Here is a 19,261-nt window from a genome sequence, read left to right as displayed (position 1 = left end):
ATTCCTGTTCCCAGTGATTATCTGGTAATACACCCTAATGCTAGTACCATTTTACTTATACTAGTAACTTTTACTTATTGTTGGTAGTCCCCCACATTACAAACAGGGCATATTCTTAAGGTTCATTTAAAAATAAATATGTTTGAAAACACTTGTGGAGGGTAGGTGTTGATGCAGTTTCAGCTAGGAATCCAGAAGTTTGGCTTCATGAGGACAACAGAAGTGGAGTGCCTATGCATGTTAGACTCATCAGCTAGGCAGTGTAAATGGTGATTCCTCCCCTGTCCCCTCTCCCAAGCTACTGATGGATTTGCCACCACTCAGTGCTTCCAAACAGGAACACAGCTGCTCAGCTTCTTTCTCTACTTTGCCAAAGCAAAGATACTAGCCTTTTGATACAAGCTAGAAAGACCAGATAATCCAGAGGAGAGGCGAAGATAACAAAGAAAAAAGTTTTAAAGTTTTTCAGTTATGATTGGATGCTACTGTGGCAAGATTTCCTTCCTCCCTTTTCATTTTTTATTTAGACCATACAAGGAAAAACTAATGACTGCTTGTGTGTCATGTAAGGACTAAAGTTGTTACTGTGGCATTGAAGTAGAAGTTCACATTATCTTTTAAGTAGCTTCCTTGCTCTCAAGGGAATACTGTGTGCATGCTGTTTCAAAAAGTAGGGTGATGCTCTAAAATTGAAAGAACAGACTGGGTCTTTTTGGAAGAGGGTTAGGCTTGAGATTGGAGACTTTGTTGCCTGGTAGTACTGCTGGGAGGGTTTATGTTACTCCTCTGTTTCTTCTTTACCAAAGATCACGGAAAGACTGGTGTGGAGTGTGGTCAGATTGTGCTGTGGGACCAGGCTGGTCATGTCAGCATAGGTAGCCAGTTTTCAAAAGAAGGAAAGAAAAGGAATTCAGGGGTGCCTAGGTGGCTCAGTCAGTTGAGCATCTGACTCCTGATTTCAGCTCATGTCATGATCTCACAGTTCATGAGATGGAGCCCTGCGCTGGGTTCTGCGTGGCTCCAGCAGCGCAGAGTCTGCTTGGGATTCTTTCTCCCTCTCTCTCTGTCCGTCCTCTGTTCACACCTGCACTCTTTCAAAATAAACAAACATAAAAAAAAAAATCCTGAGCATTGAGGGAACAAAAGCAAAAATGGAAAACTCTTTCCTACAGTGATGTGAGATGTATATAGATGAAGATTCCATTTAGTAAATATAAAAATGTAAGTTAAAATTACACATAAATTGTCATTGGAAGAAAATTAAAATGTGTATGATGCTGTTTACGCTGAAGACATAAGCTGTGCTTTATTTCCAGTATTTGATAAATTGCTTTTGTATTTTTGAGGAGTGTAGTTTGGGGATGGAGAAAAACTTTTGTGCTTTAAACCCAACTTCTCTGAACATTGATCAAGTCCATAACTTTGGCTTCATTGAGTCCTTTTTATTCTGATTTCTCAAGCTATAGCGGTAAAGAGATGGGAAGTTACTTTAAAAGATCACATGCTTGTCTCCCTCCTTTAAAAATTTCAGAATACTTAAACATACAAAGAAAATAGAAACAATTGATGACAGTGTTAAAGTTGGCAGGTTGAACTGAATGCTTGTACAGCTGACCCTTGAAAAACATGGGTTTGAACTGCACATGTCCACTTATATGCTATTTTTTCTTTTCAGTGAAGTACTGCACATGTTTTTTTGTGTTAATGTTTTCTTTTTTTTCTAGCTTTATTGTAAGAATGTAGTATGTAATGCATACACAAAATAGTGTTAATTGTTATTCATGAGGCTTCTGGTTAACAGTGGGCTATTAGTTAAATTTTGGGAGAGCCAAAAGTTATATGTGACTTTTTTACTGCATAGCGGGGTTGTTATCTCCAACCCCTGTTGTTGTTCAAGAGTCAGATTATTTATTTTTGCTTTCCTCTCCAAACTCCAGTTTAATTAAACGGATTAAAAAGTAAAGGTTTTGAACCCACAGGACAAAGAGAATAGTAGGGAGGATAGCAACTAGACAATTTAAAACTCTGTAAACTGACTTAATAGGAGAAAAAATGAATTCTGAGCTATCAGCTTATAAAGCTGAGCGGCAACTTGGTATATAATGCAGAATCCCTGAAAGGCTCAGAAATTGGTAGCATAAGATAAGTGAAAGTGGAGGGGTGGCTCAGTTGGTTGGACCTCTGACTTTGGCTGAGGTCATGATCTCATGGGTTGTGAGTTTGAGCCCTGCATCAGGCTGTGCTGACAGTTTAGAGCCTGGAGCCTGATTCTGTGTCTCATTCTTTCTCTGCCCCTCCCCCACCTGTGCTGTCTCTCAAAAATAAATAAATGTAAAAAAAAATTAAGTGAAAATGGGGATAAAGGCAAGACTAAAAACAGTTGCTTGAAGTCTGTTTAAAAAGCATTCAGAACACTAGATCTCCCTACTCTGTTCAGACTCCTCCACTGTAGTGGGAGATTGGAGAGGGTGAAGTAATCTGAGTCTGGAAAACATGAGGAATAGATTGTGTGTGTTGGGGGTGGGGGGGTGTGCGTGGTGGTGAGTATCCAAGAGAAGGCAATGCAGGAATGTTATTTGCAGACCTGTAGGGAAATACTGAATATTACCTGAAAATCCTAAATGATTATCTCTGTGTAAAAGAAAACAGAGAACGAAGGCAGGGTAGCAAACTGCTGTTTTCATAGAAGTTGTAGAGCTAATTGGCTATTCAAGCTTTATTTTTGAAATAAAAATTTTGGGTTAAATTTAAAAATAATACAGATGCAGTTATACACAACATCATGGATTAATCTCAAAAACCTGTCGGGTGAAACAAGCCACACATGAAAGAAATTTCATTTTAAAATGTACAAAAACAAACCAAACTAATCCATGTTGTTAAAGTCACAGTAGTGGGTGGGTGTGTGTGGGGCGGGGGCGGGGGCGGGTAGGGCAGGAGGAAGGAGATGGCTAGTGCTGGAAGGGGGCCGCAGAAGACTGCTGAAAATGATCTGGGTGCTTAGCTACTTGGGTGTTTACACTGGGAAAATTCAAGCTATGAACATTTATGACTTACGTATTTTCCTTATGTAGGTTATATTTAATAATACAGGTAATTACACTTTTAGATTACCATGTCATTTATTCACTGAGATTTCTGTAACAATTCTGCATGTATTGAATGAAGCCCATGAGAAAATGTGCAGAAGTTTTTATTTGGCATTTTTATAATGCCTTCTAGAATGGACTGACAGGTTGGGTTTTGAGGATAATTTTTATGCTAACATCTGGTTATTATTTAATATTAAACTACCTTAGTGTAGGGGTTAGCAAACCAAAATGGGTCAAATCCTTCCCGTGGCCTGTTTTGTAGGTCTTTGAGCTTAGAACAGTTTTTTACATTTGTAAAAAAAAAACATGGGAGAGGAAAATGCCAAGAGAAATTATATGTGGACTACAAAGCCTATAACACTTCTTATCTGGCCTTTTAACTTTGCCAACCATTGTCCTAGAACACAAGAAAATGCCTGTTATCCAGAGAGAAAGCCCTTACCTAGAGGCAATACAGGTTTAAAAAAACCCAAACCTCAAAAGCCAGCTTCTGAAAATGGTTAAAGTAGTATTGTTTTTTAAATTGTAGGTTTGTTTTTTTTTTAATGTTGATTTTTGAGAGTATGAGTGGGGGAGGGGTGGAGAGAGGGAGGCAGAATCCGAAGCAGGCTCCAGACTCTGAGCTGTCAGCACCAGAGCTTGACGCGGGGCTTGAACTCATGAGCTGTGAGATCATGACCTGAGCCGAAGTCGGACACTCAACTGACTGAGCCACCCAGGAGCCCCTTAAATTGTAATTTGGTTAAGGTGGTCAGACTAGTAACAAGGAATTTTCAAACGTGGTTAAGCTTGATTTGTTCCTATCTGTTGCAGGTTGTAGGTGGCCTAGATATCCACAAAAAGATGGTGGTAGATGTGTGACTCTTTTTCTAAAGAGTACCACCCAACACTTTTGCTTTCTTCTCCATCTCTGAAGATCTGCTCAAGACGTCCAGCAATGCTCTCTGTGTATTTAAATGGAAGTATTTTTCTCTGTGAAGCCACATTTTCCAACACGAGCCTCATGAAGCCAACTAAGTGTTATTGAACTCTTATTCTCTCAATAACTCAGTGTAGCACTTTAAAGTCTGAAGGACAGCAACATGAAAAGAGCATATCAATGTGGTGAAGAAAGGGAAGGGGTTGGCTTTTTAATTTATTTTTCTTCATCTTTTATAACAAGAAAGTATCTATATATACATATGTAAATATTTATATATAGATATATGTAGCTTTCTATATGTGTAGGTTGGCTTTAATTTAATATACTTGATTCAGAAGCAAAATGATAGAGTACAAAAGTGCCAAGCAGAACATAAAACATCCTTACTTTTATTTCACACAGTTTTATATATAGATAGAAAGTTGTACAATTTGAGCCGGGTGTTAGGCCAGCTATTTTCCTTTTCCTGTGCTTTCTCCTTTGAGAGATTGACAAAGCATTTGTTAACGTCCTATTACTTACCTTAATTACATTTTTGTAACAGAGGAGTCTGTAATTTTCTTTATACCTATGAATAGATTTCCAGGGACTAGGTCTCGTTGCTGAGCAGCTCTACTGCATCTCTGCCTGAGGAGAAAGTACAGTGCAGTGCTGCTGCCAAGAGCTCCTCCTTGTGTTCCGGCAGGAACCGCACCAAGCTCACGGCTGCTTCGTTGTTACTTCTGAAGGAGGAGCCATTTTCCTTTCTTAAATGTCCCTGAGTTAAATGTAAGTTACCAGTTGTGGAAAGGCCGGAAGCTATCTGAGGCAATCACGATTTATCTTAAGACATTACTCAATGAAGAATACCTGAAGTAATCATGGACTACTTAGGATATCCATTCATTTGTTTCATTACATGGGTAAACAGTTTGTCATTAAACTTCTGTTTGAACCGTAAATTTCTTTTCCGTTTCAGAAAACTTGCAGCTAATCTGGAAAATTGGTGATATTTAATGTGCATGTACATATCTAAACACCCACACAGATTGGTGATTTAAATGGAAGAAGTCTTTTTATCTCTGTATGCCACAGAAGAGCAAAATTGTATCAAAATGTATACCTCTCCTGTTTCTTTACCACAAGGCATAGAGAGTGCATGGTGGTTTTCTTTCTTGATTTGCCCATATTTGTAATGGATGATAACTGAAGAAACGTGTGATATAAAAGTAGTGTATCATGTTCCACCACTTGATATTATCCCTTCCCTTTTCTGCAAAGGTACTATTGGCTGGAAGAGAACATTTTGGTTAGCTTTCTAGGAAAGTAGTCTTCCCCTATGTAGTTTTTCTAGAAAACCAGTTTCATAATCATGAGTGGAAAAGGGCAGGTTGAATCAAAGTAAATGAATCTTAAATTGGGCACGCCTGTCTGCCATCGCTGTTCCTTCAACTGAGTGCTGCACATCATGGGCTCTGTCTGTGAGAGAAAAATCCCGGTGCTTGGTGTCTTTGCATGACATGGAGTTTTGCATGTAGATCAATTTAAAATGTACCTCTTGTTTACATAATTTGCATAATTTTAAAAGATAATGTTGCCAAACTTTGGAAATGTTAATGTTCAAACTGAGAATCTCCACTACATGTAACTTTCTTCCTCTGGATCAGTACGTGGCTTATAATCCCAGCCAGTGGTTTGATCTGTTCCAGTGTCAACTGCCATGTGCTCTGCTTCAAGGGGGAACTAGTCTTTTGTGAATTTTTTGTACATAAGTATTTGTTACAAATATTTTAGCAAATGCTTTCTATTTCTCTTGCTTGTGCATATCTTGGCTGGCGTTACAGAAAAATAGTGCAAACATTATTTCCTTACTGGGGAATGAGGGTTTTTTTTTTTTTTCTTTTTCTTTTTTAGTGGGGGTGGGGGAGGGGTTTATGTTGAATGTTTAGTTTTTTCTTCTGCATGAAACGTCATGTTGTGGGATCTTTAGAAAACTTCATACTGTATGAATAAGAAAATAAAATATTTGAAACTTGCTTGAGTGTACTCACAGTCATCTTTGTTGGGCTCCCACAGCCATTAGGTAGTGTTTTGTCCATTAGGTAGTCTTTTTTTTTCATTCTTTTGATTTAAAAAGAAAATGGTAAATTGATGTTTGGTATTTGACTATAGGCCATAAGATAAATCTGCTTTATCACTGGTTAAAAACACAAGTCATTACAAGGACCTACAAAGCCTTTCCTCATTATGCCTTTACTACTTACCCTTCTGCTTCCAGCTGCCTTCGCCTCCTGTGGTTCCTGGATCTTTGGGCTTACTTCTGTGGGCCTTTGTATGGTCTCCCCTGCCAGATCCTGCACAGCTAATGCCTCCAAGTCTGTTCAAATATGTCCTGGCTCCCAATGATGTTCCTGGCCATCCCATGTAAACATACTACACCCGTGTCTCCTTTACCCCCCCCCCCCCCCTTTTTTCCCCCCTCTTCCGTTGCATTTACCCTCTGATGACAGAACTTACTTGGGTATTTTGTACATCTGTCTTCCCTGGTTACTGAAATAAAACGAAAACTCCACAAGGGCATTCATTTCTATTTCTGTCCATTGCTCACTGACAGCCTCACTTGTCTAGAATTCCATCTACCTCTTAGCGTTAGCTCATTAAATACTTAAGGATTAAACAGGCAGGCGTTAGTTAAAACAACCTCTTGCATTTGCAGAACATCATAGTCTTGGTAAAAACGTTCTTTTACCATTTTTCACCTTTACTACTTAGAAGAAATATGCCCAAACACTGGTCTGGCTACTTTAAGTGTTTATTTGAAAAATGAAGTTCTTTCTTCACCATCAACTTTGTGATGTTTTTAATTTTATAAACTACAAAATAGGTACAAAGACTAGCTAGCCTGCCTTTGTTCACTACAGTTATCTTTGAACTGCTGCTTCTATGATTCTAAAAAACCCACATACTACCTAGTATTAAGGGTCATGATTCAGAGCGGTTTTGTGCGATGATTTTTTTAATTACACTCCATAGACAAATGTTTATAAATTTATAAAAAGTTATAAATTTATAAATAAGTTCATACAGTACTGTTTAAACCAGAAGTTTCCCTCCTAGAAGAATCATAAACAATGCAAATCTTTTATTGAAAATGAAGTAATTATAGTTAATGTGTAAGTATAGTGTGCCAAATTCAGATATGGAAATTATCCTCAAAGTTGCTGTATTACCAAACCTTTCCTTTCTGTTTATGCTTCTGGCTGTGAGAACAGAAGTGATGAAGGCTTAGAGTGACTGGAATACTCTTCACATGGTTTCTTGTGACCACATGTGGAGGAGAAGGCTTTTTCTCTAGAGTCCAAAGACAAGATAAAAAGTCTCTTGATTTGAAATCAGAACCGATCTGCTGCTCTGCTAGCCACGGCTCGGATATTGCCATAAACCTTTGATGGAGGGTTTCCTGCAGAGGAAAATAAACGTTATCTATACAAATATACCCACATACAGAAGCTACATGGAAAGCAGTCTACAACTCTAAAAAGAACAGACATTTTCCAGTGGATCGCTCTTAAACCAACAAGAGAACTGTAAACCATACCCAAATATCCTCCAAAAACATTTTAAATCCTGAGTCAAAGGCACCAACCTGTTTCAAAAAGAAGCTGGTCAATCAGATCTGGGCACTGATGGAAAATCCCATCTAGAGCAAGCTACTACAATCCTGTAACTCTTAACAGAAGTTTGCTTTGCTGCAAACTTTGCTGCACAGCTTGAAAATAGGACTAAGTGTGTCAATTAAATTGATGGTGACCAGCAGCTCTTTTTTTTATTGAAACCTAAAACATGTTGCCTACTATTCTGGAAGGGCTTTTCACTGCACCTCAGGGGAAAGCAGCAAAGATTTAAGCAATATAATCCAACAAACCCTGTATCTTCTCTAGCAAGCAGAATCCAAGCAAAAATACTCCTTTTTTCTTTAGGTCCACATTTGCCAACCCCCATTTCTACTTGCTATCTTTAACATTACCCTTCACCTACACTGATTTGCAAATGTGGTTTGAGTTCTAAATTCCCTATTCTTTTCTTTCCAGAGAACACACCCAAGGAATAAATTGCTGTTACCCAGGATAAGGTTGCATATGGCAGTTCTTGCCATCTTGATGTTCTGGAAAGAGCCAAGGATGTGAACTTTCCTGCAGGAGAGAATGTGAGACAAGTTAGCAACAAAAAGCATTTCCTTAATGAAGCCCCCTAATCCAGAAACTTCGGAAAATCATGACAGATACAGATCTCTAAATAAAGAAGGTGGTGATGGCTGCACAACTCTAAATGCACTAAAAACCACTCTGAAGGGGAATATTATGGTATGTAAATTATATCCCAATAAAAATCAGAAAAAAAAAACTTTTAAGAAACCAAGAATTTAAGATTCTTAGTTAATGATGGTTACTAACAAGTGAGTGCCTTCTATGTGCTGTGTATGCCTTTATGTGTTCCCATTTTTTTTTTTTTTTTTTTTTTTTAATTTTTGAGAGAGAGGGGGGAGAGAGACACCAGGGGAGGAATACAGAGAGAGAGGGAGACACAGAATCCAAAGACAGGCTCCAGGCCTGAGCTGTCAGCACAGAGCCCGACATGGGGCTTGAACCCATGAACCGTGAGATCATAACCCAAGCCGAAGCTGGATGCTTAACGGACTGAGCCACCCAGGTGCCCCTATGTGTTCCCATTTAATCCTTACAGGAGCTTTATTAGGTAATTTACTCCCATTTTACAAATGAGGTAAATTTACAAGAATTAAAAAAACAAAAACCCTGTCCAAGATTACACACTGGCAGAGGTGGGATTATTAAGTACCCACAAATGCAAGTAACGCTGTATTTAATCAAAATATTTGGGTTTCAACTGCAAAGCTTTCTAAAGGTTATCTAAGTTTAGGGGTGCCTGGGTGGCTCAGTCGGTTAAGCGTCTGACTTCAGCTCAGGTCATGATCTCGCGGTCTGTGAGTTGGAGCCCGCGTCGGGCTCTGGGCTGATGGCTTGGAGCCTGGAGCCTGCTTCCGATTCTGTGTCTCCCTCTCTCCCTGCCCCTGCCCCGTTCATGCTCTGTCTCTCTCTGTCTCAAAAATAAATGAAACGTTTAAAAAAAATTAAAAAAAATAAAGGTTATCTAAGTTTCTTTATTCATAGGGTCATTCAGACCCTCCTAATGGGTATTCCTGGCTGACTGATTCAAACAAGATGGACAACATACTTTTGTCTTTTTGAGCCCATCTTTCAAAAAATATCAGTAAACTGACACCAAAATTGGCAGTGGGAACACCAAGAGGAACCCTCTTGCCCAGACAGACTCAGGCATTTCTGAAATTGGGGTAAAAGTGAAAGTCTGTTCAAGATGATCCTCCGATTTTCTTCCCTACTCCGTGGAATCAGGCAACCACCCACTGTAACGGGTGAAATTATGGGGGTGGGGGTTGTTCCCTGGAAAAGGTAAAAGACATGATGTCTGGACCAGGGGTACCAGGTACAGTTGAAGTAGGAGTACCATGTTAAAAACAGGGGCATGTCAAAGCAAATATCTGCACACTGATTGTTGAGACCTCCAACTGTCTTCCATAACCAGGCTTCAAAGTCTGGCAGCAAAGAGCCTGGAGAATGCTTCTCTGGGGAACCTGCCCTGCCCAATAAAGAAAGACTAAAAGAGACATTAGGGCTTCCTCAAAGAAACAGCCTGGCAGTAACCCGGAGTGAAGCCTACAGTCAACCAGCATTACCCCCTCACCCCCTCAGGCCCCTGTGAGCTCAGGGCTTCCAGTCTGCTCTTTGCTGCCTCACACATATGGCAAACACTGAGGATCACCAGAATCCGAAAAGACCATCTAATACAAAAAGTAGAAGTTACAACCAGCAAGGTGAAGAAAGCATTACAGAAACAGAGGCTGTGGGGAGAAAAAAGTGAAAACCGCAAGAACAAAACAAAATCAAGTCAGTAAGATCAGAAACGCCATTTCATGTACCCATGAATCAACAGCAGGATGTTAAGAAAACTAAACATAAGGATTAGAAGACAGAGTTACAGAAAGGAATTCCAGATAGGGTGGGGGAAAGAAAAGGAAAGCCAAAACGGTTCAAGAAAATTTCTAAGAAATTTCTAAAATTTCATTATAGAAAACAAGTTTCTAATTTGAAAGGGTCCAGTACGATGAATAAAAACAGACCCACACTAACACATATCACTATGAAATTTCAGAACACAATGGATTAAGAAGATAGTACAACTCCCAGATAGGAAGCTAAAATAATCAGATAGCAAAATGTCTTTGGACTTCTCAACAGCAACACTGAAAGCCAGGATGTAGCAATGTCTCCAGAGTTCTGAACGAACTGTATAGTTGGCCAGCAGCCAGGACATCTTCAAAACAAGATCTCAAAAAATGTTCTTCCTATGCTAATAAGCTTGCTTCTGGACTACCTACAGCACCAAAGTAAGGAGTACTCAGGGGTGGGTGAAATGAGTGAAGAGGATCAAACAGCACAAAACAGCATATAAATTCCAGTTATAAAATAAGTTAAGTCCTGGAATGTAATGTAGAGCATGTCAGCGATAGTCAATAATACTGTGCTACAAGCAAAGCTGCTGAGAATAAATCTTAGAAATTATCACACAAGAAAAAACAAATTTGTAACTGTGTTGATGAACGGATGTTAATAGACTTACTGTGATCATTTTGCAAGACTTATTGTGATCATTTTGCAATATATACAAGTATCAAAGAAGAAAAAAAAAACCCACAAGTACTCAAAAAGAATCCAACACCAAGGGATTCAAATAGCAAAGGGGCAAAGCTGAAAGGAGAACCCAGGATGCCAGCTGGGTGCCAGGCAGAGAGGGTACCAGTGCTTCTGAAAAAGAAGGATCCAGAAGAGATTTCTCAAACGTTTGCTAAATCCAGATACACCAAGGAGAGATACAACAGCAGACAGCTTTTTAACTGAATTTTACTGAATATTAAGAAAGCACACAGGTAAGGAATTATTTTTTCAAGTGAAAACAGAATTGTAAAGGACAGAGGAATCACAGTATATCACCTGGTTCAGCTGATGATACAGTGAGCAGAGATTCTGTACTCAGGGAATACTGAACACCAGTGTTACAGCACCCCCAGTTTATGGGGGACATAGGGAGGGAGAAGCAAACTGGATGTGAGAAGGCTTGAGTACAGGGGGTGGAGGTGGGGAGAGGGATGAAAGAAACCTAAATTTTCATCTTTCATGGTAGAAAGTCAACAGTGAATCTGGAAAAAAAAAATCAAGCTGGTATATAAACAAGATATTTGGAAATATGGGCATAAATAGTTTAAAATTAGCTAAAACAGTTGAAACTGGTTCCTCTGAGGAAGGGGAAATGGAAGTAGGTGGTAGAAATTTGGGGCTTGCTCACAGATGTGTATGTTTGATAAAAATAAAAATTCTTTACGACAGAGCAGAAAGGTGAGGAAATAGAGAAAGCAAGAATACTTGAAGTGTGAGTAGTTGTGCTCCCAAAGTAACGGGGCAAGATCTGAATGGAATGCAGGTCTCAGGACATATAGGCAACATTATTTGCCATCTAATATACCGAATATATTTGGAATAGTTTTTAGTTTATCGTGCTCACGTTATACTGTATTTTACGAGATTATCGACAACTCATCAAAAACAACATAGGTGCATCTTAGTCCACCTTACGGTTATATCATAATTAATGTAAGTTGTTGAACGTGTGGATTTCCAATTAGCCTACTTATACTGAAAACTCAAGATAGTGCATTTCTTTGATTTCAGGTAGTATGTAATTCGGTTTGTAACAAAAATACAAAAACATAAAAAGTTACTCAATAACAGCAACACGATTCATAATAACCCCAAACTGAAAACAGCCCAACTGTGAATGGATAAACAAAATGCAACACATCCATATAATTAGTACTTGGCAATAAAAAGGAATTACTGACACACCCAACAAAATGGAGACACTCAAAACAGCATGCTAATTATAAGACGCTATACAACAAAGACCACATACTGTGTATTTCCATTCATAGAAATTTCTAGAAAAGGCAAAACTACAACAGAAAGTAGATCAGGGACTCCTAGGTGGCCCAGTTGGTTAAGCATCAAATTTTGGCTCAGGTCATGATCTCAGTTTGTGAGTTCAAGCCCTGCATTGGGCTCTCATCAGGCTCTGTTGAGCCAGCTTCGGATCCTCTGTAAGCACCTCCCCACCCCCCCACCCCCATCGGTACCCCTCCCCAGCTCTAACGTGGCATACGCACTCTCTCTCACAAATAAACAAACATAAAAAAAAAAAAAAAAAAAAAAAAAAAGATTAGTGATTGCCTGGGATGAGGTGGGACTACAGATCTGCCCCAAAACTCACTGAACAGCATACTAATAGAGGTAATTTTGGAGGGATGTAAATCATACTGCAATAAAGCTGTTAAAAAAGCTAGTTCAATAGTGCATTTTAAGGTGACACAAATATGCTTAAAATTTAACACAACACAGTACCCATAATTTGATTACCAAATCAGTTACATTTTTAGATTTCTAAATTAACAAAGTTTTTAGGGCTACATGGGATACTTTCAAATGTGGTATACGTTTCAAAACATTTTAAAATTCCTAGTTCAAAAAAAGCTTTCCTCATGGCTCCACACTCCCAACTGCAGGCTCACGTCACAAAGATCAAAATTACAATACACCTGTCTTCAGTAAGAGGGCCACCAATGTGGTATTACCATTAACCCTCGAGTGTAAAACAGAGTCTAAAATTTAGATTCTAAATTACAGTGAGGCCCTGAGTTTAGAGCAAAGACAGTATGATTTTAAATTAAAATTATTTCTGGGTTTAGCAGCAGGCAGATCCCTCCTCCTCTCAGTCAACTGCTTCGTTCCCTAACTTCATGGCATTATATAATCTGCGAGCCATCTGCCAGTAACCCCGACCCAGCACTGCAGCAGCATCAACCCCCGACAGGGCTAATCCCAGCTTGACTTCCTGCACCCTTACTTTAAGCCTGTCTCATCTTCTTTCTGTTCAGATAGCTGCTCTCTAGTTTTTCATCCAATGTGCAACACTCTCCGTCCTTTTAGGGAGGACCTTTCCATGTAATTCTACATTATTTACAAAGTATCTACATATAATTCTTTAAAAAGAAAGTCACAAGGGCATTCAAAACACCTACTCTTTGCCCTCTCCTACTGATTAAAGAGTCCCCTAAGATTCTACTGAAATCTTCACGCGTCAAGTAACTTCTTTTAATAGTAATTCTAAACATTTCCTTTATTGCTGACAAAAAAGCTAAAATTTCTAAGATCTTCTCAACCTACTTAATCTGCTTTCAAAGTAACTATGTATTTCATTCAGAACCATACACTGACAAAGATTCAGTGGGAACATAATGGATAAAATACAATCTTTATAGCTTCTTGAAACCAGCAAAAGATCAAATATAAATTATGACAATAATTTTCTCAAGATCAGATACTTACACATCAGCCAAAACTATCCGCGTCCGTGTCACATTCTCTATGGTGAATTTGGTTTTTCCTCCTTTGCCAGCGATTCTTCCTATTGCTCTTGACAGGTGGTCTCCCTTTAGCGGCTTCACTAAATGAGAGGAGCGAGACCTCAGGAGGCAAGCCAATCCAGTACACTACCCACTCCATAATGAACTTTAATCATTAACTAAATTTCCCTACTAAAAGACACAAAACATATATTGTCTATTTTTAAAACCTGCTAGTAATACAGGTCAAATGATGCTATTAGAAAGCTAAGAGACACATACGATACAAAGTCAGCAATACAAAAGTACAATAATAATAGGAAAAGACCATCATACACTCACCATCTGTAATTTCAAAGGACTCTAGGAAGAGGTCATCCAACCTAATGAGGGCAACTGCATCCTACAACATAAAAATAAATGCTGTGGAGCCCTTCATTTAGATACCTGAGAATGACTATTAAGTTAAAATTCACCAACTGTAGGGGTGCCTGGGTGGCTCAGTCGGTTGAGCGCCCGACTTCGGCTCAGGTCATGATCTCGCGGTCCGTGAGTTCCGGCCCCACGTCGGGCTCTGGGCTGACAGCTCAGAGCCCGGAGCCTGTTTCAGATTCTGTGTCTCCCTCTCTCTCTGCCCCTCCCCCGTTCATGCTCTGTCTCTCTCTGTCTCAAAAATAAATAAATGTTAAAAAAAAATTTAAAAAAAAATTCACCAACTGTAGACCTAGAAAACCCCCAAATTTTTTTCGAAAAAGCCCAAATCCATTGAAACATTCATATTATATTTAAGCCCCTATTTCAGATGTCATGAAATCACTCACCTCTACCTGAAACCCAAGAATAAAGGCTTTCACAAAATCAGCTGCTTTTGTCAGAGCACTAACATCCTTGGTTTCTTTACAAGTCTGTTAAAAAAAAAAAAAAAAAAGGTACAAATTAAGATTGGAGATAATATTCCAACAAAACACTAGGACTGACCTTCCCCATTATTAAAATTTCCTTTACCACCACCCTTCCCCAATATATTCTCTACGACCCAGTTTTTGGTGACAGATCAGCACTACATTTAATTTACCCAAAATCTATAAAGAACTTACCAAACTTAACATCCAAGAAACAAACAACCCAGTTAAGAAATGGGCAGAAGACATGAATAGACACTTTTTCAAAGAAGACATCCACGTGGCTGACAAGATACATGAAAAGATGCTCAACATCGCCCATCATCAGGGAAAGACAAATCAAAACCATGATGAGATACAACCTCACACCTGTCAGAATGACTAATATAAACAATAAGAAACAACAGGTGTTGGTGAGGATACAGAGAAAGGGGAACCCTCTAGCACTCCTGGTGGGTATCAAACTGGTACAGCCACTCTGAAGAACAGTATGGAGATTCCTCAAAAAACTAAAAATAGGGGCGCCTGGGTGGCTCAGTCGGTTAAGCGGCCGACTTCAGCATAGGTCATGATCTCACAGTTCATGAGTTCGAGCCCTGCGTTGGGCTCTGTGCTGACAGCCTGGAAGCCTGCTTCGGATTCTGTGTCTCCCTCTCTCTCTGCCCCTCCCCCACTCATACTCTGTTTCTCTCTCTCTCTCAAAAATAAACAAACATAAAAAAAAAAAAAAAACCAAAAAAAAAAACCCTAAAAATAGAACTACCTTATGATCCAGCAAGTGTACTATTAGGTATTTACTCAAAGGATACAAAAATACATATTTGAAGGTGTACATGCACCCCAATGTTTACAGCAGCAATATCAATAATAGCCAAACTACGGAGAGAGCCCAAAGGTTCATCGACTGATAAGTGGATAAGAAGATGTGGTATATATATATACAATGGAAGAGGGGTGCCTGGGTGGCTCAGTAGGTTAAAACGTCTGACTCTTGATTTTAGCTCCAGTCATGATCTCACAGTTCATGACATCTAGCCCCATGTGGGGTTCTGTGCTAACAGCGTGGAGCCTATTTGGGATTTTCTCTGTCTTTGCCCCTGTCCCACTCACACGCGTGCTCCCTCTCTCAAAATAAATAAATAAATAAATAAAATGAATGGGATGGAACATTACTCAGCCATCAGAAATAATGAAATCTTGCTATTTGCAACAATGCAGACGGAGCTAGAATCTACTATGTTAAGTGAGAAAAGTCAATCAGGGAAAGGCAAAATACCATGATTTCATTCATATGTAGAATTTAAGAAACAAAACAGATGAACATATGGGAAGGGGAGGAGAGAAGAGAAGGAAACAAACCACAAGAAACTCTTAATAAATAATAGAGAACAAGTTGCCTGAGGGTTGATGGAGGGAGGTGGGTGGGTGGGAGATGGGATAGATAGGTGATAGGCATTAAGGAGGGTACTTGTTATGATGAGTACTAGGTATTGTATGAAAGTGATGAATCACAGAATTCTACTCCTGAAACCAATATTACTCTGTATGTTAACTAAAATTTAAATTAAAAAATAATAACTTGCAAAACAAAATGCTCCCAGCTTTACAGCTGGGTAGTTCCATCCTGCCAAATGACTACACTCCATGAGCGATCTCACTCTGGGGTAAACTGCAAGATTCCCTCTGGCACAGCCCAGACGCCCACACGCTGAGGGACCTCTGACCCTGGTCTATCCCGTCAATGCCCAGGCTGGTCCTCTTCTTCCTCAATGCATGCAGTCTTCCTGGGAGTTCTGATCTAATCTCCTGACTTCAACTGTCATTATATACTGATGTTTCTCAAAGCACTAACTCCAGTACTAACTACCAAAAATGATTTAAGCAGGGATCTTTTCCTCAAAGGCTTTACTGGATAATTGCAGAAATAGCTGCTATTCATAAAATTCCTACCACTGAAAATGACATGCATTGCAAAGGTGCTTTACATACAGCAGCTCTAACCTTCATGTCAACCTTGAGTATTAATATAAAAACCTTTACATTTGAGAAAACTAAAGTACTAAAATGTGAAAAAGGTAGAATTCCAATACAGGTCTGATTCCAAAATTGTCACTTCTATTCTCCCACACAGACTCACAATTTAGTTGAGACCACATATTTGACAAATTTAAAACTCTACAAGGTTGTGTAATGGCACATTTAAAATCAGACCCCAGTTCCAATCTTGTATGTGATCTTGGGCAAGTCCCCTTCTTGCTGCAGGTCTTAAGTTTTCTCATTTGTAAAATAAAAAGGTCAGAGTGGGAGGCCCTGAAAGCCACCCCCCCCCCATCAAGATTCACTTATTAGTGAATGAACTTTGACTAACATACTCTTTTTTTTAATGTTTGTTTATTTTTATTTATTTTTTTTATTTTTTTAAATTTTTTTTTCAACGTTTATTTATTTTTGGGACAGAGAGAGACAGAGCATGAACGGGGGAGGGGCAGAGAGAGAGGGAGACACAGAATTGGAAACAGGCTCCAGGCTCTGAGCCATCAGCCCAGAGCCTGACGCGGGGCTCGAACTCACGGACCGCGAGATCGTGACCTGGCTGAAGTCGGACGCTTAACCGACTGCGCCACCCAGGCGCCCCAATGTTTGTTTATTTTTGAGAGAGAGAGAGAGTGTGAGTAGGGGAGGGGCAGAGAGACAGGGAGACAGAGGATCCGAAGCGGGCTCTGTGCTGTTAGCACAGAACTAACAGGGGTCAAACCCACGAGCCCTGAGATGATGACCTGGGCTGAAGTCAGATGCTTTAACCAACTAAGCCACCCAGGGGCCCCAACTAACATACTCCTTTGACCCTCAGTTTCCTTGTATCTAAATGATGGGGATTTGTTAAGTACTTCACAGGGCTGTCCTAAAGGTTAATATGATGTGGTGCGTGCTAAAGCACCACTACGTTTATGGCCTCCGGCAGGACCAACAAGTGTGAGTGGAATCCAAACTAATGCTGCTGGGACATGTGACAGCCAAGCACAGCAAGAGTGTAGGCTCTGAAGAGACGACTGCAACACAGGCCAATCCTAAAGGAGAAAGCTCTTGAGCTGGATTCTGAAAGATGACTGGGATTGAGGCAGGAAAAAAAAAAGAGTACAGAGGAGAGGGCCTTCTTCAGAGAGCAAAGCCCCCAATAGTATGGACATAAATATGTTCAAAGAGATGGTGAGATGAGTTAGGACTTAAATTCCTACTTAAAAGGCAGGTTAGGTCAAAAAACAGCTTTTGCCCTTCAGAGATTTTGAAGACACTAGGATATCATAGTAAAAGCAGTGTGGTCCGGGCACTGGCACACAGGAAGGGGTGGTGAAAGGAGATCTAAAGCAATGAAGCAACGGAAACCCTTAAGGAAACAAGGTGTTCTCACACAAAGCTACAAAAACCTGCATGAAAGTGACAATGAGAACAAAGAGGAGTTCTACCGCCACGTTCTAGATTTTAAACTTTAGCAACTCTTCAGAGCTGTGCATCTGCTTTACTGCATTATTCTAGCTCAACATGAGCCTATACCAGTCCTGATGACGGTATAAGAACCCTCAAAACAGAAGATAGAATTAATTTTGGTTATTGATTCTAATACGAAACTGGCACCCAGGAAAAGAAGACCAAAGTCAATTAATATTAACTTTCAAACTGACACCATGAAATGAATATATGTGTGTGTGTACAAGTATGTACTTTTGTTCCTTATTTACATACTTCTTTTTATGACAACCTCTTTACTCCACCTTCTCTCATTTCAACACAGAACACATCATAAAATACATGTACAGGCATGGCCAGTATTTTGGTCTGACCTTAGGCCCACCTTATGAATTCAACTAATATACATGTTGAATGCAAACTTCAAAGACATTCAAGAAGTTCCAGCTCACTGTACTATTTTAGAAAACTGCATGACGACCGTTTAACAAAACAACTCCCACTAAGGAAAGCCTATTCACTCCTTTTCATCCCTGTAGGAGAGAGAAGCCCTAACATATTTGGAAGTGGTTGACATTCTCCTTACCCTGATCTCTACATTCCTCGATTTCAAGTTAAAGCGTATCTGAAGTCCCAAATGTTCTACAACAGGAGTAAATATCTTCATCCAGTTTTCTTTTAATGGCGTGTATCTGTTAGCTGGGACCGGAATTTTCCTTGTTTCTTCTTTCCCACTCTACAATAAACGAACACACAACTCGGGAGATGTCTCGAAGGATGGAGATGGGCATTGCAAAATGACAGCTCTTCCCCAAAAAGATTTAATTGAACGAATTAAACTTCGTTCAGGAGAGTCGGTTCTCTAAGAACCCCTCTACGGAAGAGCCCCAGCAGTTTTAACATCACCGAGAGGCCACCGGCTAGGTCCAACTTTGGCCCCGGCCTCGTTCCTCACCCACGGTCCCCGCTAGTACCAGGAATCCATCCCCAGCGAGGGGCGGGAAAACGGGTCTCTTCGCGGGCCGGGCCTCCTCTGTGTCCATGCGGGCCGCGTCCCCGCCCTCTCCCGCCGCGGACAGCTGCTCAGCCTGCCGTTTCTTCGCCCGCCGGCCACCCTTGCGGGTGACTTGGGTGAAGCCGTCCTCGGCCCCCGCGCTCTGGGCCTCCATCTGCGTTTCCATCCCCAGGAATCTCCAGCCCCAACATGTGCTTCCGGCCAGAACGCGAGCACCGCTACAATGCGCAGGCGCACCTCGCAGGGTCCAGCGTCCGCCAACCAGCCCCAGGGCTCCGCCCACTTTCCTAAGAAGTCCCACGGAGGGGCCCTGGAGCGGGATTTTGTGCGTTTTTT

At 40.3% G+C, this 19,261-nt stretch overlaps 2 protein-coding genes across 3 annotated transcripts in view; one reads left to right on the top strand and one right to left on the bottom strand.

Moving 5' to 3' along the window:
* Window positions 1-6,029, top strand: part of PPP3R1 (protein phosphatase 3 regulatory subunit B, alpha) — a 66,814-nt gene extending 60,785 nt beyond the window's left edge. For both annotated transcript variants that reach the window (XM_043603537.1, XM_043603538.1), the window contains one exon: window positions 3,906-6,029. In XM_043603537.1, the coding sequence (XP_043459472.1) occupies window positions 3,906-3,953 (48 nt within the window). In that variant the 3' untranslated portion in view covers window positions 3,954-6,029. The remainder of the gene's footprint in view (window positions 1-3,905) is intronic.
* A 962-nt stretch (window positions 6,030-6,991) lies between these two features.
* Window positions 6,992-19,182, bottom strand: PNO1 (partner of NOB1 homolog). Its single transcript, XM_043603536.1, has 7 exons — window positions 18,885-19,182; window positions 18,497-18,646; window positions 14,365-14,448; window positions 13,886-13,946; window positions 13,527-13,644; window positions 8,116-8,186; window positions 6,992-7,453 (listed from the first exon to the last, which is right to left on the bottom strand). Exons 1-7 carry the CDS (start codon window positions 19,089-19,091, stop codon window positions 7,386-7,388), a joined length of 759 nt encoding a protein of 252 aa, XP_043459471.1. The 5' UTR covers window positions 19,092-19,182; the 3' UTR covers window positions 6,992-7,385.
* Between the last annotated feature and the right edge of the window lie 79 nt (window positions 19,183-19,261).

This window comes from Prionailurus bengalensis, chromosome A3, assembly GCF_016509475.1.
Source record: "Prionailurus bengalensis isolate Pbe53 chromosome A3, Fcat_Pben_1.1_paternal_pri, whole genome shotgun sequence".
Lineage (NCBI taxonomy): Eukaryota > Metazoa > Chordata > Mammalia > Carnivora > Felidae > Prionailurus > Prionailurus bengalensis.
This window is presented reverse-complemented; position numbering and strand designations above follow the sequence as displayed.